Source organism: Papaver somniferum, chromosome 1, assembly GCF_003573695.1.
Source record: "Papaver somniferum cultivar HN1 chromosome 1, ASM357369v1, whole genome shotgun sequence".
In the NCBI taxonomy this organism is placed as follows: Eukaryota; Viridiplantae; Streptophyta; class Magnoliopsida; order Ranunculales; family Papaveraceae; genus Papaver; species Papaver somniferum.
The window spans coordinates 174,578,477-174,601,255 of NC_039358.1; the positions used below are offsets into that span (position 1 = coordinate 174,578,477).

Below are 22,779 nucleotides of genomic sequence, written 5' to 3' on the forward strand. Positions count from 1 at the left end.
TTGCGGTAAATAAGAGTTCGTTGCTCGGACTTGTAAAGATTTAAAAACATAAAAATATATACAAACTTTTGTCACAGGATCAAGAGACACTAGGACTCAGGATTCCACCATTAATCATTCACACAATTCATATATTTATTCGAAACAATTATAGCTCAAATCATAAGGACTCTCATTCTTGCCAAGGTAGATTTTTAGAATATTTATTGTATATCACTAGCATGATGCATCAAAAGCACTACGACCAAGCATACATCATCATACGATATCACAACCAATTAAGAAAAATCATAAATCGATTAATAAAAAGTGCAAGTAGTCAAAAAAAGAATTAATATAATTATCATATGCGTAAAGAACGGCTTCCTCCATCATCCCAGTGTTGGGGTTTAGTTAATCATAATAATCATGTTTTTAAAATATATAGTTGATGCTCAAAGTATGATTAAAAGAGTGAAAAATATAATACAGTGAAACTACGACCCTCTTTAAGCGTCCAGAGAAGAACGATAAAACACCACTGCTGTAAATAACGATACCTCACTCCTGCTGTTGACGCTGTTGTTTTAAGACCCTCAGAGGCAAGTCGTTGTCACTGTTGATAAACAACTATCTTATGGAGTCTTTTTTTCGTGCTCTTTAATGGCAGCAGCAGCAGCAGAACTCCTCCTTCCTGCAGCTCCCGTTCTTCGCTCCTCTAGCCTCTCTCTGGTCTCTGCTCGACCCCAAACCTCTTGATAAAACTCTCTACCACTTCTTAATAGCCTTTATATACACAACAGGGTCCAAATAACTCGATAAAATCCGAGTTTATCTCCCTTTTTCTTCACGTGCAGTTGAGAGAGAAATCTCTTTTCTGTTGCTTTGTACGCGTCTGTTAGCTATACAATATCCACCAAACTCTTCCTATGACTTGAACAGGACCAAATACATGATTATCCAGCGTAAAAGTCTCCCAAAATCTCCACAAAATCTTTGACAGTGAACAGCAGGACACGTCTCTCTGCCTGGACTTTGATCTCTTCTTCCGGCTTATCCAGCCCAATTGGTTGGGTCTAATTGCTTGCAACAGGCCTGTTATGTCTTCTAGAGTCCATACGTACCAAACACATCCATTGAATCTCCTCAAAAATCGCTCAAATTCCACTTTCAAAACTGTTCTTCGTTGTTGCCATTTTTCCCGCCAGTTTCTGTTTTGAATTTTGAGAAGGAAACTGACCTCCCCCTAATCCAGTTATGGTGTCCCTTTAGCACATGCCCGAAATGGGTTACCCCTTATCCAAAGTGAGAGTCCGTATAGTAATTTTCTCCCACGATCGCAAAATCCACTTTTTTAGCCAATTTCGCCGCAAAAGCTTATTTCTCTAAAAATACCTACAGGGACATAAAAAACCATAATAAATATAAAATCGAGCACTAATAATATATACAATTGAGATTATATAAGACACATAAATGCGTCTATCAGACAGAGTACATGAAAGATTATGAATACACTTTATTGTATCATCCAGGTAAGGCAAATGTGGTGGCTGACGCTCTTAGTCGTAATAAAGAGGGGATTCTAGCACAACTGATGATTAAGGAATGGTTGTTGTTGGAGGAAGCTGCGGATTATACATTCCAAGAATCAGAAAATGATAGTATTTGCGAAGGATTCTTAGCTCAAATGTCAGTACAGCCTACTTTGATTCAGAGGATAGCCACGACTCAAGTTGAGAGTCAAGACTTTGTTAGATACCTAGACATGGATAATGACAAAGACAACACGGATTGGAAGTTGCATTCTGATGAGACTCTTCGTTTCAGGGATCGTTTATGGGTGCCGAAGAAGACAGGGTTAGAACTGAGGAATGAAATTTTAAATGAAGCGCATCGATCTCATTACATTATTCACCCAGGCGGCACTAAAATGTACATAAACCTAAGAAGAAACTTTTGGTGGACCGGAATGAAGAAATCTATTGCTGAGTTTGTGAAGAAATGTTTGACATGTCAACGGGTAAATGATGAAAATAAGTTACCAGGGGTCTTCTTCAACCCTAAGCTATTCCAGAATGGAAGTGAGAACATGTTACAATGGATTTTGTTAGTGGGTTGCCTAGAACTAGTAATGGTATGGATTCCATATGGGTTGTGGTGGACAGATTAACGACGACAGCTCATTTTGTACTAGTCAAGGCTACTTATTCAGTTGACAAGCTACCACAGGTGTACATTTCTGCTGGGGTTGCACGATGTTCCGCTATCCATCATATCAGACAGAGGGGCTCAGTTCACGTCTGGTTTTTGGAAGGGTCTTCAAAAGTCATTTGGTACCAATGTTAATCTTAGCTCGGATTTTCACCCGCAGTCAGATGGACAGTCAAAACGGGTTATTCGTGTGCTAGAAGACATGCTTAGGGCGTGCATACTGGATTTCTAAGGTGGTTGGAAGAGTCATTTACCGTTAGCTGAGTTTTCATACAACAATATCTACCAGGCAAGCATTGGTATGGCATCGTTTGAAGCGTTATATGAGCGACCGTGTAGATCACCGATATGTTGGACGGAGGTTGGAGACAGTTTGTTGACTGGGCCGACATTAATTGCAGAGACCACAAAGAACATTAGAATCATTAAAGAACGTCTTCGAGCAGCTCAGAGTAGGCAGAAGAGTTATGCAGATCATGATCGACGTCCATTACAGTTTGAAGTTGGGAAGTATGTATTGTTACGAGTTATGCCAAGAAAGGGGATTACTAGATTTGGCTTGAAAGGTAAACTAGCACCACGATTTATTGGTCCATTTCAGATTGTTTAGAAGATTGGAGAGGTAGCATATAGGTTGGCACTTCCAACAAGTATGATTCAAGTTCATGACGTATTTCATGTGTCTATGCTTCGTGGGCACGAGTCTGATTCCTCTTACGTGTTGGATTGGCAGTCTCTACCTTTAGAAGATAATGGTTCCTATAAGGAAGGGCCGATAGAGATTCTGGACCGTAAGGAGAAGGTTTTGAGAAACAAAATTATTTCATTAGTGAAAGTGCGTTGGATTCATCACAATATCGAAGAAGCTATATGGGAGAAAGAATCCGATATACGAGCACAATATCCAGAGTTGTTTTCTTGAGGTATGTATATGTTGTTTTGAGGACGAAAAGTTTTATTAGTTAGGGTGATTGTAGAAATCCAATATTTATGTTTGGATTATTGACTAATCAAAGTGCATTTAGGCCTCGTTTTTGTGATGTGCACAAATTAAGTCTGTGCAAATCAGATGATTTGGACTTACACCATGTTTGTTTACTCCTGACTCATCTGAGTCGTCTGGATCTGAATCATCTGGATCTGAGTGAAATCACCTGACTCATCTGAATCTGAGTCGATATGTTTGTTTTGAGTCAGATCTGACTCATCTGACTCGGAAATAAGTGAGTCAGTGGTTTGGTCCCATGAGTCAGGGGTATTTTGTTACCTGATTCAAATGAGTCCGAGTCAGGGGTTATGTCTGAGTCAGAGGTCGAGTCAGATCTGACTCAAAATGAAAAACAAACGGTCTGACTGCTGACTCGGTCCGAGTCAGGGGTTGACTCAGATTCAGACACCGAGTCAGCTACAAACAAACAAGTTCTTAGATTGATTTTAGCTAGAATTGTGGCAGACTACCACTGCGACACCTAGGGTCCTTGTCATGCTTTTGTGTAGTAAATTAGTAATGCTTGTTAGGGGTATTATCGGAAATGAATTGTGATAAAACTCTTTAAGGCTTATCCGTTTGAGAATCTAGTATTTGGTCACTGTAAGAGAACACACAGAGGGAAATTGACGAGAGCTTCAGGTGAAAAGAAATTCAACCAAAAGTCTAGAAAATTCATACCCAATTCTGATTCATCTTGAGTGTTTGAAAGTGGTGAGTTTCATGTTCTAATCTGCTGTTTCCATGGAGATTTTGAAGTAAATGAAAAAGGGTTTTCTTTGTTCTTGGGTTTTGATTGAAGGTATGATTTCAACCCTATTTCTTCTTTTACCGATCAATTGAAAACATGTAGTGTTTTTCTCGATGATTCAATCACTCTATTGTGGTCTATTTTGTTATCAAAGTATGAAGAACCTAGGGTTCATTGGGTTTTGGGTTCAACTCTGCCTGGTATTGAAACATGATAGGAATTCGTAATAGAGGAGATTAGTGAATTTTAAGAATCTGTGTAACACCAGAGTCACAGGGTTTTCTTTTGTGGTTATGTTTTATTTGTTTCTTAATCTCTGTCTGCTGATTCTTGTTAGGGAGAGAACTCTGCTGGAACTTAGAATTAGGTATGTTTTGTCCTTAAGAGTCACTGTAAATGTCAGGTTTCACAAGAGAAATATGTGAATTGAAACAAACCACTTCATATCAGAAAGTTCATATTTTGTCCTGTGTCTTCGGTTTGATTCTAGGGCACTCTAGAAAATGAACTGAATAAAGGTTCTTCTCATGAAATTCAGTACTTTGAAAGACGAATCTACTGTGATGATTAAGTGTTCTTCCCTGAGCTACTTAATGTAAGTTACGCCTATTTCAGTATCTGTTGTTCAACATTCTTGGCCAACTCTGTTTCAGTGATCTTGACAACTATGCATCTTAAATTAGCCTAAGATTCTACTGATAAGTATTAGCTCATCTTTTGAACAAGAAATCCAGCATGACAATCGTCATTGCAGTTAGAACTTTACATTTTGATGTATAATAACTTTGTATAGCAACTGTCTGGCGCTCCTGACAGTTCTTTTCTCAAGGATTTTGACACTTACAACTTGAATTAGCCTTAGTTCTTATGTAGGGATTTAAAGTATATTGAACTACCAAACTTTAGAGATTTGTTGCTTGTTTTAGAGTTGAACTAATTAAGTTTTGTTAATTTTAGAGTTGATTATGAAATCTGGAATTTGCTTGTAACTGCGGTGAGTAGGCGTCTTTATGGACTTTTACAACTATGTTAGAGATTGATTTAGTTCATGATGTCTTAACGAAAATTGTAGAGGAGATTGTTATCTTTCTAAAGAGCTATTGGTTGTTTGAATTGAATCGAAGATGAATGTTTTATGCACCCTGAAACTTATACCCTCGTGTTGTGTACAAGGGTGTTAGAGGCTGAAACTGAAGTGAGTTTTAATCAAACTGCTTTGTGCAGGTTTTACTGTTTGACTAGGTGTCTTTGAATTCAGTTGGCGGATTACGAAGATTGAGGTTTGAGTAGCGGTTTGAGGTGGGAATTTACATCACTCTTTTGCAACCATTAATGTCTTTTTACAAAAATTATATTATGCACTTAAACAAACTCATGCATAGCTGAATCTTGGATTCCTTAAAACCCTGTTGATTCTTTTGGGTCTTTCCACTACTTGGAAAGAACCTAAATTGTGTGCTTGTTTGGTATGAATGTTATGGGAAATTGGAATTTCCAATTGTTGTATATAGGATACGCTCCTTCGTTTATATCTACATGAATTCGAGCTTTTATGCGTAAAAGGTGTGTAAGCAATTGGTCGACACCAATATAAGCTAATAGGTGTGCAAGGAATTGGTCGACACCAATATATACATTGTTTGAAGAAGGAGTAGTTCCATATACCTTGAATTGTTTCGTGTGTGTTGTTCTTCTGTAAATGTTTAGATTACTTGATTGTTATTGCAGTGAATTAAATGTGTTACAACATTTCTGAAATTTTGCATCGTTTGAAAATCAACTTTGATGATTTCATTTGAGGAGTGTAAGTATCCACTGGGCTTGTTTAACTCACTCTTTCCACCTCCTTTTAGTGACAGGTAGCCTCGATGCAAGTGGTGTTGACTCGGCCGATGGAGAAATTAGTGTCTGGGTCGATTAAGTTGTTATAACTCGTCCTTGAGATATCATTGCTGGGCTCAGTAGTACTGTGCAGTCTTGTAGCTTTCTGAAGGTGTATTTTCTTGAGTTTTTTGATTGTAAGTAAGGCTCTACCTCCTGAATGTTTGTATTGTGTATCTACAAACAACACACTTGTAAATTAGATGGTTATGTATATTATGAATAGTGTAGTTTGTGTAATTGGCTTGTCTCGTAAGTTTTATCGCAGTCTAAGATAGACTTGGTATTAGAACCCTAATTACTGTTTTTCGAAAAAGGGGCGCTACAGACAAGCTGTTGTTGACATGACACAAACTTCTTAGTACTTGGCACATTGCTAAAGTTTTCAACTATACTAATATTTCCCTTATTCCTCACTTCCCTCTGGCAGATCTGGTATCCCACTATGGACTTATAGGGCTATGTAATTTCATACACAAAATCTTGTCTAAAACTATGGCCAATAGACTCAAGCTTTTCATGGATAGCCTAATCTCCCAAAACCAGAGTGCCTTTGTTCCCAAAAGGAGTATTTCTGATAACATTTTTCTTGCTAATGAGGTTGTTTATGTTATTAACCATAATAATTGAAGGGAAAGATGGTATAGTTTCCATAAAATTGGACATGTCTAAAGCTTACGATAAACTTGAATGGTCTTTTCTGGATAAAGTTCTAAAAAATGGGTATGTCTGATCATTGGGTGAATCTTATTGGTCAATGCTTGTCTACCGTTTCTTACTCTGTCCTGTTGAATGGTAGTCCTTCTGGTGTTATTAAACATGAAAGAAGGTTGAGACAAGGAGACCCTTTGTCTCCTTACCTCTACATTATTTGTTATGAAGCTTTATCAGAACTGAATAACTTAGCTATGTTAGCTAGAAATGCCTGGAAAATTATTGAACATCCTGATTGGCTTTTAGTCTCTGTTCTGAAAGCCAAGTACTTTCCCAATACTGATTTTCTTAATGCTAAGTGTCCTAGTGCCTTTTCTTGGACCTGAAGGTGCCTTCATGCTATAAAAGAAATTACCAATCATTTTATCTACTGGATTGTGGGAGATGGTGAGTTTATTGACCCTTAGTGTGATAAGTGGATCCCTACCTTAGGATCTGCTACTCCTAATCCTTTAGTTCCCCCTGACCCTAGTGTTAAAGTCTCCTATTTTATTGATCCTCAAACTAGATCTTGAAATATTAATAGATTAACCACCCACTTCGATGATGCTTATGTTCAGAAGATCATCACTATTCCTTTAAGCCAGCTTTGCACTCCTGAGGTGGGCTTGGGAGCTTTCAAAGAAGATTTTCTTATAAATCTACCTACTTGGTGAAAAGACGAGGGTATCCAAACATACCTCAATCTAAAACTTTTCCACCTATAAGTCCTCTCTCCGAAAGTGATTGTCTATGGACTGAGTCGAGACAATATAACTAATTGGTTCACACTTCGTGTGATTGTCTATGGATACGAGATCGAGACAATACGACAACAAGATAACTTGTGTGATTGACTATGGATACAAGATCGAGACAATACAACAACGAAGTATGATTATTGATAATAGGTTCAGACTTAACCAAACACAATAGGATTGCAATCAAGTAATTAGGAATTAACGTTTGTGTATTTTACTTCTAATTATAATTGTGGAAATAGAAAAGTAAAAGACACAGCAAGATTTTTTTAACGAAGAAACCGCAAATGCAGAAAAACCCCGGGACCTTATCCAGAATTGAATACTCTCAGGATTAAGCCGCTATACAAAATCTAAACCAACTTCGTATAGTTGAGACCAAGCAACTAAACCTATATCACCTAGTTCCGTCTGTATCCATGCGCCTCCAACTTGCAATAAGTCACGCACTTGGAACAATTCCTTTGGTTCGTATTCCAAACAGTAAAGGAACAACAAATCTGTTCGGTAACAACTCTATTCAAACAAGTGATATGAGTTTGACAAAAGGCTCTTCCGTTTATCTCAATAAACTCCTTTGTCAGGTTCTTAGATCAATATATCAATAACTACCAAGGTAATTGTTTAGGCTATGCAATCAATACTCTTAATCACAAAGAAACGTATTGATGCCGATCTACTCAACTAATCAATCAAGGTTATCACAAAGATAAACCGATTATAGTTGGATCCCCAGCCGATCAAGTTTTGAGCACACCAAAGATTATGAACTCAAACAAGCAATCTTCTTTGTCTTCAAATCTTCTTAGATCTTCAATAAACACCTGCACACTATCAACTTGAATCTCTTGTGATCAATCACACATAGTTAACAATGGATTATCACCAGACGTCTTTAGATCTACAAACAGTCTAAAGATCCCCGTCAAAATTTCGATCTAGTTTGAATGGATCTTATATCAGAAGAGAAGATTCTCAAGCATAAACAAACTAGGTGCAATCAAAATTCAACAACCGTTAGTCAATCAAATCAATCGAAAACTAACAATAAACTGCAATTATCTAGTTTCCCACCAACAGTACTCGTAGAGCTTCCCAATCCCAAAGAAGTCTTTAAAACGAGCGGTCGTAAGAGATTCATCTCTGAATAGACGGCTCCACCTGTAACAACACAACTAGGTAGTTTTGCTGGCTCTGAGGTTAGTTTGCTCGAAATGCAAACTTCAATTTTATAGACCAAGGAAGTTTGGACACCAAGGAATTTCCAAAACCAAAAATATTCTCAAGATATGCAATATATTTCCAAATTCGGTTTTCATAATTTCTGAAAATGCTATGTCCAAATATTAACAGAAATCTCAGTAGAAAATCTCCAATTAGTAAATGCACATTACCAATTTTTATTTTCTAAAGATATGCATTTTAATTGCTGGAAATTAAAAGCATATAAAACTAAAAACCTTAATTAAAAGATTCTCAATTTATTTTGATCCGGGATTCTCCTTTAGTTATTAAAGAATATCTTTGAACAATAAAAGTTAAGAATTATTGCTCGTGTTCAAAGTATGTCGATATCTTTACTTTGTAAATCCTTTTTCATATTTACAATCTTGGAACCGATTTGCCACACTTCCAAACGAGTTTAGAATTGGTTCATCCGACTTCCAAGAAATATGTGATTGATTATCCTATCAAATCACCATTAATGGGTTTCACGGTTCTACCAAAATGCAAAGCTTCGGTTCTACCTCCATGTGGGTACTAGGATTGGTCACACTAGCTTTCCCAAAATTGGTTGACTAGGTACTAGGATCGATTACCACATAATTATGGTATTTACTCATAATTGGTTGCACAAGTCATAGGATCGGTCACCAATTACTAAGACTTGTTTCACCTCTTACAAGGATCGATTCAAAATACTTGTGATAGGTTGCACCTCTTACTAGGATCGGTTCCCCAATGTCTAGAGTTGGTCATACCAATTACAATATATCGATCACACCATCTCAGGTGATTACTTAAGATCGGTTTCACTAATAAAAGTCATACCAATACAAAAGTCAGGTCTTGTGAATAGTTTTACCAAGATACATAAACAAGTTATGAGCGGTTATACTAAACACACATATTGGTAATCCAAAGATTTGCAATGAATAACAATACCAATAAGCCTAGCGATTTCCCTTTCGATTCATAAAACAAGTTTATGAATTGTACTTCCTTTAAACGAATGTAAAACATTGTTTCATAGGACGAAATTTTCACCCATACCCATACATAATCACAATAGCATTCATATGATTATGTCGATGTCTTATATACGAAGTTCAAAAGATAGACGTTATACTTCGTATTGTAATTCCTTAATACTATGTCTAACTAGAGTATAATCATTCACAGCTTCGTAGTTATATTTTCAATATGCACGACTTGAAGGATACTTTAAGAATGAAACAGTTCAAGTCAAATATTACTAACCTCAAGTGGAAGGATGATGTCGTCGTTGTAGCTCTTTACTTCTTCACATTCTTCAAGTCTTCATGTAATACTTGTAAGTCTCATATCCTAGTAACTTTCTAGCTACCCTATACGAAGTTGACTCTAGTACATAATCAAGCGACTCTTTAAAATGAGTTTTGATTCACTAAAATATGAAAACCAAACTTGACATACCAACGCTTGGTGGGTTCAACCGAGCAATGCTCTAACACTTGGGAGTTCAAGGGCTTAGTCCCCTCCCCTAGTAACAAATTTTGGAAGTGTATTTGGAAACTTCGTGTGCTACATCGTATTCAGTGAAAAAGCGGGGGTATAACAACCACACCCAATATTTCGATTAGCAATCTGTATGGACTAACTCCAATATACTTTTAATAGAATCAACTAGACAGTCAGACTCAATCTTAATAAAAGTATATCAAAGAGTTATATCTCTCTTTCTCGATTCAATACTTACTCAAGCAAATAAAAATCTGCGAGTCTAATTGAATACAAGAGAAATCACTTGAACGGTATCAAAGACCAATGTTCAAGGATCAATCAATTTCAATCAACAACCAAAGGTTGGATTTCCCAATTGATCGATTCAACGCACAACCTGTGATATTTCAATTAACAAAATATATTGCGGAAAAGAAATAACACAGACACCAGAAGTCTTGTTAACGAGGAAACCGCAAATGCATAAAAACCCCGGGACCTAGTCCAGATTGAATACACACTGTATTAATCCGCTACAGACACTAGCCTACTACAACTAACTTCGGTCTGGACTGTAGTTGAACCCCGATCAATATCACACTGATCCAAGGTACAGATGCGCTCCTTACGTCTCTGATCCCAGCAGGATACTACGCACTAGATTCCCTTAGCTGATCTCACCCACAACTAAGAGTTGATACGACCCAAAGTCGAAAACTTTAATAAACAAATCTGTATCACACAGAAAAGTCTACGGTAATAGATAAATCTGTCTCCCACAGAAATACCTATGAGTTTTTGTTCCGTCTTTTGATAAATCAAGGTGAACATGAACCAATTGATAAACCATACTTATATTCCTGAATACACAGCCTAGAACTATCAATCACCTCACGATAATCTTAATCGACTAGCGAAAGAAGATATTGCGGAATCACAAACGATGAGACGAAGATGTTTGTGACTTCTTTTATATCTTGCCTATCGGAGAAATCAATCTCAAGCCAATCTTACGGTTGTACTTAGTACGATAGAAACAACAAGATCATATCACACAACTACAAGAAAAGTAGTATCGGTCAGGCTTCACAATCCCAATGAAGTCTTCAAGTCGTTAACCTACAGGGTCTCGGTAGAAACCTAAGGTTAAAGGAGAATCAACTCTAGCTAATACAACTAGTATCACACATTAGGTGTGGGGATTAGGTTCCCAGTTTCTAGAGTTCTCCCTTATATAGTCTTTCAAATCAGGGTTTGCAATCAATGTTAGCTTAGTAACAAAACATTCGATATTCACCGTTAGATGAAAACCTGATTAGATTAAAGTTAATATCTTTCAACCGTTAGATCAAAACTTAACTTGTTACACACAAATAAAATGCACGTTTATCTAGGTTTGTGTAATCGTACCCAAACATGTACATCTAGTTGGTTCAACAGTAGTTAACCAAATGGTTAGCCATATGAGCACTTTCATATCAACCATATTCTTCTTTACCACCACTAGTTCAAATGACTCAAATGAACTAGCTAGAGAGTTGTTCAATTGCTTAGATCTTTATAATAGACACAATTGAAACAAAAACGATTTGATTCACTCGAATTGATTCATGAACTTTATAGCCACGGTTTGCAAACTTGCATTTCTTAGTTTATATAAGTTTAAGTTCACGAATAATCGTTCTTAGAAAATAACCATCTTAAGTTCGCGGACTGGTACGCGGACTTAAGTACCCAGAATAAGTTTGTTTTCAATTCACAAACTCCAGCAGAAATTCTCGGGATGAGAACCTCCGACAGTATGCGGACTGGGTACGCGGACTCTAGTTTCGGTTTTTCTGAGCAGCAAAGTACGCATACTTTGGTTCAAGGAATAAGGACTTATACATGTATGAGTTACCACACAATGCTTATGTCCCACAATGGTTATATAATCTAAACTCTCATTTCAATCATTGAAACATTCTTAGAGGACGTTATATAGTTATTGTTCACAAACCATTTTTTGTCAAAGCCATTTTGAAGTGATTGAAACTTAACATGACTTTCGTCACTAGTAAAGATGAACTTGGACAAAGCGAAAGCTTACCAACACATATTTCGAGAAATAGATAAGCGAGATAAACTCAGCTCGAAATAGCAAATGTGTATAATCAAAGTCTATATAGCAAAACGACTTTTGTCTCAAGATAGGAGATAGAGTAGATAGACTTTTGAGTGATAGATAAGGTCAAGTATCCACATACCTTTTAGTCGATGAAGTTCCACCAGTTCCTTGAGTAGTTCTTCGTCGTTGTATGATGATCTCCATGGAGTCTTGAGCTTAACTACACTTTCTATCCTAGTCCGAGACTTAGCTAATAGTAGACTAGAAATCAAGACTTATAGTTTTGATCACTAACATTGACTAACATGCTTGAGATATCAACGCATGAGAGTTCGACCGAGCAGTGCTCTAATAATCTCCCCCTTTGTCAATTTTAGTAACAAAACTATCAATACATATGGAATACAAAAATAGATAAATAAACTTTTATAGCTTCTCTTCCACATGCCTGATCTTCTTGGTTCTTCAACATTACTCGAAATCTTCGTCACTTCCAAGTACTCCAATGATCCCAAAGGTTGTAAGTTTAGTATCACCGTTGTTGAAAATCCGTAGTCATAACAATGAGAAAACAAGAATTCTCAATCATTGTTATACAGTGTCATAGTATTATCATAAAACATCAAAGTTCAATTGTATCACAACTTTGACAACAATACTATGATGATATGTATCACTCTCCCTAAGTCAATACTCCATCTCACATGGAAACCACTCTCCCTTACATAATGATCCCAAAACCATATCTATTTGTAGTGTGAACTACACATTAATTCTCCCCCTTTTTGTCAATAAAATTGCCAAAGGTACGAAAACTAGTGGGATCCTAATGAAATTTCCATAGAGACATTTCATGACCAAAAGAAAGCACATATCAACTTTTTAGATGCCATCATATAGCCGAAGCTAAATGCATTCATCAAGGAGTTTATAAAAATACAAGATAACCCCTATAATATTCCACAGCCGCACTCCCCACAAAGATTTGACAATTAAGCACAAGTTCAATTAAGAACTCTCCCCCATTATATGTCATTCTCGAAAGAACAACAAGAGCTACCTTACTTTCATAAGAAAAGAAGGATTTCTTTTGACAAAACGGATAAAGAACCTTGACAGAAAATCAACCTACTGAAACAAATGCAGAGTTGAAGTAAACACTTACTGGAGTTCCAAACTCAATTTCCCAAAAGATAGAGATAAGCACAGGGGCAAGAGTTTTAAGAACAACTAATGAACCAAAACAACACCAATAGGCTGTCGTAAGTGTAGTGTCTAATAGTTTAGTAAGAATATCATCCAGTTGTTGTTCGGAATGCACAAATTCCATATTTATGATACCATTTTCATAGAGATCTCGAATAAAATGGTACCTTATATCAATGTGCTTTGTTCTTGAGTGCTCAACGGGATTCTCAGTGATTCGAATCGCGCTAGAGTTATCACAAAAGATCTTCATTATTTCAGTATCAATTACATAATCATCCAACATTTGTTTCATCCATAGAAGTTGAGAACAACATGAGCCAGCAACAATATATTTTGCTTCGCATGTGGAAAGGGATTGTGAATTTTGTTTCTTGCTATGTCAAGCCACAAGATTCAGTCCTACGTAGTAGAAACCTCCTGATATACTTTTTCCGTCTTCTACACATCCTTCCCAATCAACATCTGAATAAGCAGAAAGGTTAGTGTTTGTATTCAAAGTGTAGGATAGACCATACCCGACTGTGTGATTTACATATCGTATGATCCTTTTTGCAGCTGCAAGATGAGATTCCTTTGGATTAGCATGAAATCTAGGACAACAACCAACACTAAAAGAAATATCAGGCTAGTAGTTGTAAGATATAGAAGGCTATCAATAATAGATCGACACATTTTTTGATCCACATTTACTCCTTTCTCATCTCTGTGTAGTTTACCAGTAGTGGGCATAGGTGTTAGTTTTGGAGTTGACTTATCCAGACCGAACCTTGAAACAAGATCCTTTGCATATTTTTCTTGGGATAAGTAAATTCCATCCTTATGTTGGTGAATTTGTAATCCTAAGAAGAACTTTAATTCACCAACATTGCTCATTTCAAATTCTTTGCCAAGAGAGACTTGGAAATCTTTTGCAAGTTTCTCAGAAGTTGAACCATAGATGATATCATCTACATAGACTTGAGCAATGACAATATCTTCCCCACTCCATTTGGTAAACAAGGTTTTATCAGCTCCACCTCTCGAAAAAACTTTGTTAGAGCATTGCTCGGTCGAACTCGCATGTGTTGCTATCTCAAGCATGTTTGTCAATGTTAGTGATCAAAACTATAAGTCTTGATTTTTAGTTTACTATAGCTAAGGTCTCGGACTAGTAGAAAATGTAGTTGAGCTCAAGAACTCCATGACAATCATCATACAAGACGAAGGACTACTCAAGGAACCGGTAGATCTTCATCGACTAAAAGGTATGTGGAGACTTGAACTTATCTATCACTCAAAAGTCTATCTATCTCCCATCTTGAGACAATAGTCGTTTTTCTATATAGACTTAGATTATACACATTTTCTATTTCGAGCCGAGTTTATCTCGCCTATCTATTTCTCGAAATATGTGTTGGTAAGCTTTCGCTTTAGCCAAGTTCATCTTTACCTAGTGACTTAAGTCTGACAAGTTCCAATCACTTTGAAAATTGCTTACTTTGATGAAAAATAGTTTGTGAATAACAACTATAGAATATCAACGTCCTCTAAGAATATTTCAATGATTGAAATGAGAGTTTAGATTATATAACCTTTGGAGGATATAAGCATTGTTGTGGAAACATATATATATATATATATAAGTCCTTATTCCTTGAACCGAAGTTTACGAACTTTGTTGATCAAGAGAACCGGAATGGTGGCGTGAGCCAAGTCCGTGAACTGGCGGAAGTTCTCGACCCGAGAAATTATGCTGGAGTTTGTGAACTCCGTCCGGGAACTTAAGTCCGCGAACCCATACCGCGAACTTGAGTAGGTTATATCTAAAAACGATGTTTGTGAACTTATTCTTATATAAACTAAGGAATGAAAATTGCAAACCGTGGCTATATAGTTCATGAACCGATTCGAGCGAATCAAATCGTTTTTGCTTCGATTGTGTCTTGTGTAGTTACATAAGATTTCCTTGCAATTGAACAACTCTCTAACTAGTTCATCTGAGTCACTTGAACTAGTTATGGTGAAGAAGAATATGGTTGATATGAAAGTGATCATATGGCTAACCATTTGGTTGACTATTATTGAACCAACAAATGTACAAGCTTGGGTACAGTTACGCAAGCCTAGAAACACGCATTTCATTTGTGTGTAACAAGCTAGTTTTCGATCTAACGGTTGAAAGATATTAGCTTGAATCTAATCAGGTTTTCATCTAACGGTGAATATTGAATGCTTTGTTACCAAGCTAATTGTAGTGTTTCAAGATACAACTACAAGATGAATTTATGATAATAGCAGCAAGCTGCTTTCTCTCTGAGAAAATTCAGAGCCTAACTTCAATTGAAGCAATAAGATTTCATTACATGAATTCCACCTGATTACAATCATTGGCCTTTATAAGACCAATCCCTAGCAACCGCATCCAACAGCTAGGATTACATCTTAGCTCACACAAAACTCGAGGAATAACTCTACTGCTAATACCACCCCACTCAGTCTTAAGTTACACCCAAAGGAAATATGCAAGTACAAGTAAAGCTAAATGTAGGATCATGACATTGCCCCTCCCTTTAAAGATCCTTGTCCTCGAGGATAAAATCTGGAAACTGAGCATGTAAGTGAGCAGCATCCTCCCAAGTAGCATCTTCTTGAGCTGAGTTACACCATTGCACCAAAAATTTCTGAGCACTGGATGTACCCTTGAGTGTCTCTCTAGTGTCCAAAACAGTAGCAGGTTCCACTATGAACTGGCCTTCATGATCTACCAATGGCAGTTGAGGTGATATAGTAGCATGTAAGCCAATCTTCTTCTTTAACTAGGAGACATGGAAGACTGGATGGATTCTGGAGCCAACAAGTAGTTGAAGCTTGTAAGCAACAACTCCAATTCTTTGAAGTACCTCAAATGGACCAAAATATTTGGAAGACAGCTTGAAGTTCTTTCTCACAGCTACTGATGTTTTCCTGTATGGTTGAAGCTTCAAGAATACCAGGTCTCCTACTGCAAATTCTCTGTCAGATCTCTTGTGATCAACAAAATACTTCATTCTGTGTTGAGCTTTAGAGAGTTCATCATTTAGTAGCTGGAGCATAACATCTCTTTCCTGTAAATAGTTTTCTACAGTTGCCACAGAAGTAGATGTAGGAATAGGAAAAATCAAATGAGGTGGAGCATAACCATATAATGCTTGGAAGGGAGACATCTTCAAGCTTGTGTGGTAGTTGGTGTTAAACCACCATTCAGCTAGGGCTAGACACTGCACCCATTGTTTGGGATGAGTACTTGCCATACATCTTAGATATTGCTCAACACAAGCATTAGTACTTTCTGTTTGACCATCAGTCTGAGGATGGTATGCAGTACTGAGCTTCAAGGTGGTGCCAAGAGACTTGAACAGAGCCTGCCAGAATTGACTAATGAAAATTTTGTCTCTATCACTGACTATAGATTTAGGAAGACCATGATGCTTGAACACTTGAGATAGGAATTCCTTTGCAACTGAAATAGCAGTGAATGGGTGTCCAAGAGGAATGAAGTGACTATATTTAGTCAACCTGTCTACAACCACCAAGATAACATTCCTTTTGTATGACAATGGTAGGCCTTCAATAAAATCAAGAGAAATGTGTTGCCATGCAGAGTCAGGTATAGGGAGAGGTTTCAAGAGCCCTCCTAGAAGTGTGTTTTCTCCTTTATGACATTGGCAGACATCACAAGTGGTGACAAATTCAATTATGTCATTCTTCATGTTAGGCCAAAAAAAGAAGCTTTTGCTCTGTGATAAGTGCCTATAATGCCAGAGTGTCCCCCAATATAAGAAGCATGCAAGGAATGGAGGATAGATGATCTAAGAGCATTACCTGAACCAACATATAGTCTGCCCTTGAATTTTAAGATGCCCTGTGAGTAAGAGTAATTTCCCTGAGCTGGTGTGATAGTTAACTGAGTGATAAGCTGTTGTGCTGCAGGATCTGACTCATAGCTAGAATGAATGTCTTGCATCCATCGTGGTTGGGATAAGGAAAATATAGAGCACATAGTTGTAGGAAGTCTGGACAGGGCATCTGCAGCTTTGTTTTCCATTCCTGGCTTGTACTTGATAACATAATCAAAACCCATGAGCTTGACAAGCCACTTTTGTTGTAATGCAGTAGACAACTTTTGGTCCATCAAGTAGTTTAAACTCTGATGGTCTGTGTGGATAAAAATTTGTTGACTGCTTAAGTAATGCTTCCATTTTTGAACAGCCATGACAATGGCTAAAAATTCTTTCTCATATGTAGACAATGCCAAAGCTTTAAGACCCAATGGCTTGCTGAGAAATGCAATTGGCCTAGAATTCTGCATAAGAACAACTCCAACCCCTCCTGAGCATGCATCAGTTTCAAGTGTAAAGGGCTGAGAAAAATCTGGCAGTGCTAATACTGGTGCAGAAGTCATGGCTTGCTTGACAGCAGAGAAGGCTTGAGTTGCAGCATTAGACCAAGAGAAGGAATCCTTCTTTAGCATGTCAGTAAGTGGCCTAGAAATGGTACCATAGTGTTTGATGAACTTCCTGTAGTAACCTGTAAGGCCCAAGAAGCCTCTGAGCTGCTTAAGTGTTTGAGGCTTTGGCCAATTGACCATGGCTGTAATCTTGTCAGGATAAGTAGCAACATCACTTGCAGAGATAATATGGCCAAGATACTCTAATTTTGGCTGAGCAAAAGCACATTTAGACATATTTGCAAATAATGAATGCTTCCTTAGTAAGGACAATGTAAGCTGAATATGTTCTAGATGGGCTTCCATAGAAGGACTGTAAATCAAGATGTCATCGAAAAAAACAAGTACAAACTTGCGAAGATATGGCTGAAATACCTCATTCATGAGGGCCTAGAAAGTTGCAGGGGCATTAATAAGCCCAAATGGCATGACCCTGAACTCGTAATGGCCATAATGAGTGCGAAAAGAAGTCTTGTATATGTCAGGCGCATACATGCGTATTTGATAATAACCGGAACGTAGATCAATCTTGGAGAAAACTACAACCCCATTTAACTCATCTAGTAGTTCTTCAATAAGAGGTATTGGAAATTTATCCTTAACCGTAATGTCATTAAGCTTGCAATAATCAACACAAAAACGCAAGGTGCCATCCTTCTTTTTGACCAAGAGGATATGAGCAGCAAATGGACTATGGCTATTTTGGATTACACCATTGGATAACATTTCAGAAACTAAGGACTCAACCACAGACTTATGTATGTACGGGCATTTATAAGGCCGTTGGGAAGTAGGGTTTGAGCCAGTTTTAAGAGGTATTTTATGGTCAAGTGATCGAGATGGAGGAAGGCCAGTTGGTTCTGCGAAAACATCAACAAAACTTTCTAAAAGTGTGGAGACTGCAGGTGGTGGGGGTGTGATGGGTGTAGATATTGAAAAGAATTGGCCAATAATTGTGGGTGTGTTATTCTTGAGGAATTTAGCAAAAGAAGAACCACTAATTAAGCTGAGAGAAGGTTTAGAATGATTACCCTGTAGAGTGATATTGCAGCCCTGATGAAGAAAAGAAATGCGCAGGTGAGCAAAGTTGAAAAGTACATCACCAAGTTGGCGAAGCCAGTCAGCTCCAAGACGATGTCACATCCACCTAGAGGTAGTGCCCGTAAATTTGCTGAGAATTGGTAGCCTTGCATCTCCCAAGTAAGGTTTTGGCAGATACCTTGACTTATTGTGCTATCACCATTAGCAACTGTAACAAGCATTTGTCCCGTAGGAGACACATGTAAACCCAATTTTGAGGTTAATGTAACATCAATGAAACTATGCATACTGCATGTATCAATAAGAACAGTTACCGGATGCCTGTTAAGATGACCAGATATTCTGATTGTATCATGAGCAATGTTCCCTATCAAGGCATGCAAAGAGATTTCGATTGGGGAATCTCCACCGGAATGAGATGTATCACTAACTTCATCAGTGGATAAAGCTCTTTTCCATTCTTGTTCTTCGTCAGCAATCAACATAAATAACTGCTGAGTTTTGTATTTATGACCTTGTCTATATAATTCGTCACAATTATAGCACAACTCCTTGTCTTTCTGAATTTGCATTTGAGCATGAGGTAAACGTTTCACAGGAGGAAGAGTGGAATCAGGAGAATGTTTTGTTGGGGTGGGTGGGTGTGTGAAAAAAGGTGGTAGGGAAGAACCATTACCTTTTGAGAATGTAGAATGTGAAGATAAAAAAGGTTTGACAGTGGAGGGTGGGTGTGAAACAGATAATGGGGTAGGTGCAAATGGCTTAGAGAATGATATAATTGGTCTATGTAGCTGTTGTAAGGAAGCTTGTTGTAATCTAGCCAGATAAAAAGTTGTGGAAGTATCTTCTGGTTTAAACATTTGCACAACAATAAGAATTTCCTCCTCTAAGCCACTAATGAAACTCAGTGTATAAAAACTATCAGGAAGTGATGGATTATTAGCTACTATATAGCTTTTATAGTGCTCCCATTTATCATAATAGTCCTCTACTGTGGTTGTTTGAGACAATTTATTGAAACTTCCCACATAGTTATCATGAGCAACATCTTCAAAACGAGCATATAAATCCTGAACAAAAGTAGACCAAGGAATAGATCCTTTACCTTGTTGGTAACTTGGATACCACGGGTCAACTTGAGAATCGAAGTGTATTGCAGCCATATCAACACGTTCTTCGTCAGGAAAGTTATGATGGTGAAAATACCTCTCACATTTCAGAACCCAGCGACGAGGGTTTGTACCATTGAATCTAGGAAAATCTACCTTTGGGGTTCGAGTGAATTTACCAGTATTGGGTGGATGAATATTCCAGATAAGATGACGGATGTCGTCGAAAGAACCACCATTAGAATGAGAAGCACCAGGTGAAGGTTGATCTGGAGGATGATTTGAACCTTGCTGTTGAATATTCGAAAGTAGATCGAAGATAGAAAGAAGTCGGGAATCTAAGTTGTTAACAGAAGTCTTCAAGGAACTAATTGCATCTTTGATGGAACCCACTTCTGATTTGATTTCGGTGATAGATTCAGAGTTTTGATTAATGGTTGTGGTGATTTCTTGGAGTTTCTCTTTGTTCGCCATGATAACAGGTGCCAGGATAGAAGCTGATACCAATTGTAGTGTATCAAGATATAACTACAAGATGAATTGATGATAATATCAGCAAGCTGCTTTCTCTCTGAGAAAATTCAGAGCCTAACTTCAATTGAAGCAATAAGATTTCATTACACGAATTCCACCTGAGTACAATCATTGGTTTTTATATGACCAATCCCTAGCAGCCGCATCCAACAGCTGGGATTATATCTTAGCTCGCACAAAACTCGAGGAATAACCCTACTCCTAATACCACCCCACTCAGTCTTAAGTTACACCCAAAGGAAATATGCAATTACAAGTAAAGATAAATGTAGGATCATGACACTAACATTGATTGCAAACTCTGATTTGAAAGAATATATAAGGGAGAACTCTAGCAACTGGGAAACCTAATCCCCACACCTTCTGTGTGATACTAGTTGTGCTAATCTAGAGTCGATTCTCCTTTAACCTTTGGCTTCTTCTTCTAAACCAGGTTAACGACTAAAAGACTTCAGTGGGATTGTGAAGCCAGACCGATACTACTTTCTTGTAGTTGTGTGATATGATCTTGTTGTTTCTATCGTATGAGTACAATTGTAATAATTGGCTTGAGATTGATATCTCCGATAGGCAAGATATCAAAGAAATCACAAACACTTCGTCTCATCGTTTGTGATTCCGCAATATATTTTTTCGCTCCGTCGATTAAGATTATTGTGAGGTGATTGATAATACTAGGTTGTTCTTCGGGAATATAAGTCTGGTTTATCAATTGGTTCCTGTTCACCTTGATTTATCAAAAGACGGAACAAAACTCGTAGGTATATTCGTGGGAGACAGATTTATCTATTACCGTAGACTTTTTTGTGTGATACAAATTTGTTTATTGAAGTCTTCGACTTTGGGTCGTAACAACTCTTAGTTGTGGGTGAGATCATCTAAGGGAATCAAGTACGTAGCATCCTGCTGGTATCAGAGACGTAGGAGCATAACTGTACCTTGGATCAGTGTGAGATTGATTGGGGTTCAACTACAGTCCAGACCGAAGTTAATTTGGAGTAGGCCAGTGTCTGTAGCGGCTTAATACAGTGTGTGTTCAAACTGGATTAGGTCCCGGGTTTTTCTGCATTTGCGGTTTCCTCGTTAACAAAATTCTGGTGTCTGTGTTATTTCTTTTCCGCATTATATTTTGTTATATAATTGAAATATCACAGGTTGTGCGTTGTTTAATCAATTAGAATATCCGACCTTTTGGTTGTTGATTTAAATTGATTGACACTTGGATATTGGTCTTTGGTACCATCCAAGTTATCTCTCTAGTATTTGATAAAGACTCGCAGATTTCTATTTGCTTGAGTATATATCAAATCGAGAGATTGAGATATAAACTCTTTGATATACTTTTTATCTAGATTGAGTCTGACTGTCTAGTTGATTCTCTAGAAAGTATATTGGAGTTTGTCCATACAGATTGCTAAGCGAAATATTGGGTGTGGTTGTTTGTCCATACAGATGACTCTATGGACAAGAGTACTATCTCTGATAAACGCGTCGCCAGAAATAAGGGCTCTGTCTTGTCTAATTCGATTAAAGAGAAAGATTCTTCAAACTCGAATATAGACGAACCTTGTGTTCAAACAAGACAGACATGCTCCGACATGAGTATTTCCGATTACCCTTCAAAAGAGTCTATTTCTCTAAATGAACGGGAAACAGCTGAAGAGAGTGTCTTGATTCTAAATCTTGCTAGAATCCAAGCTGATATATTTAATCGGTTAAAACACAATGTTGATGTTCTGCTTGATGTAATAAGGGACTGCAATTTCACAGAAAATACTGAAGATCACTATTCACGTATGGTTCTCGAGGCAAGCGTCAAAAAGGATGCTTTAGAAATAGAACATCGCTTGGGTAAACTCTCTATTCAAGGATGCTCTAAGCAGTCTAATATACCAAGTACTTCTGCTACGCCTGAAAACGTTTCAGATCCAGAAGTAAAATCGGAACCCCTTCCTGTCAAAAAGAATGTGTTTGAATTTCCCATTGATCAAGGATGTTCCACTTCACATGGAAGGAAGAAATCTCCTAACGAGGTTGTTAAGACTACTTTGTCTAATCACTCTTGTGATCAAAAAGTATGCCTCTTTTGCGATGCAAAAGGCTCTGCTAAACAAAGAGAAACTCTAGGTTGAATAAAACCTCTTTGGTTCAACTTAAACACACCTTAGACTTAATTCTCAAAGGTGTAACTGACATTCGTATGTCTAAACCAGTTGGTTTTCGTACTTACCTTGTGTATGTTACCAGGAAGGTCAGTTCAATGAGTTCCTCAAATATCCTGAAGCAGAATAGAAGTCTTAACAAGAATCGCCTAAGGAAAGATCAAGTCATTTCCTCTGGAAAC

At 37.5% G+C, this 22,779-nt stretch overlaps 1 protein-coding gene and 1 long non-coding RNA gene across 2 annotated transcripts; one reads left to right on the forward strand and one right to left on the reverse strand.

Annotated features, from left to right (window-relative positions):
- The first annotated feature begins 3,788 nt into the window (after nt 1-3,788).
- On the forward strand, nt 3,789-6,080 carry LOC113308450. Its single transcript, XR_003339800.1, has 3 exons — nt 3,789-3,983; nt 5,157-5,231; nt 5,786-6,080. It is a non-coding gene; the product is annotated as an uncharacterized LOC113308450 (long non-coding RNA).
- Nucleotides 6,081-18,141: 12,061 nt separating this feature from the next.
- On the reverse strand, nt 18,142-20,375 carry LOC113354395. Its single transcript, XM_026597740.1, has 2 exons — nt 18,855-20,375; nt 18,142-18,804 (listed from the first exon to the last, which is right to left on the reverse strand). Exons 1-2 carry the CDS (start codon nt 20,373-20,375, stop codon nt 18,142-18,144), a joined length of 2,184 nt encoding a protein of 727 aa, XP_026453525.1.
- Nucleotides 20,376-22,779: the final 2,404 nt, after the last annotated feature.

Coding starts and splice junctions, on each gene's coding strand:
- LOC113354395 (XM_026597740.1), bottom strand. CDS start 20,375: ATGGCGAACAAAGAGAAACTCCAAGAAATCACCACAACCATTAATCAA. Junction 18,805..18,854: donor TGACTGGCTTCGCCAACTTG/GTGATGTACTTT, acceptor TTTCTTCATCAG/GGCTGCAATATCACTCTACA.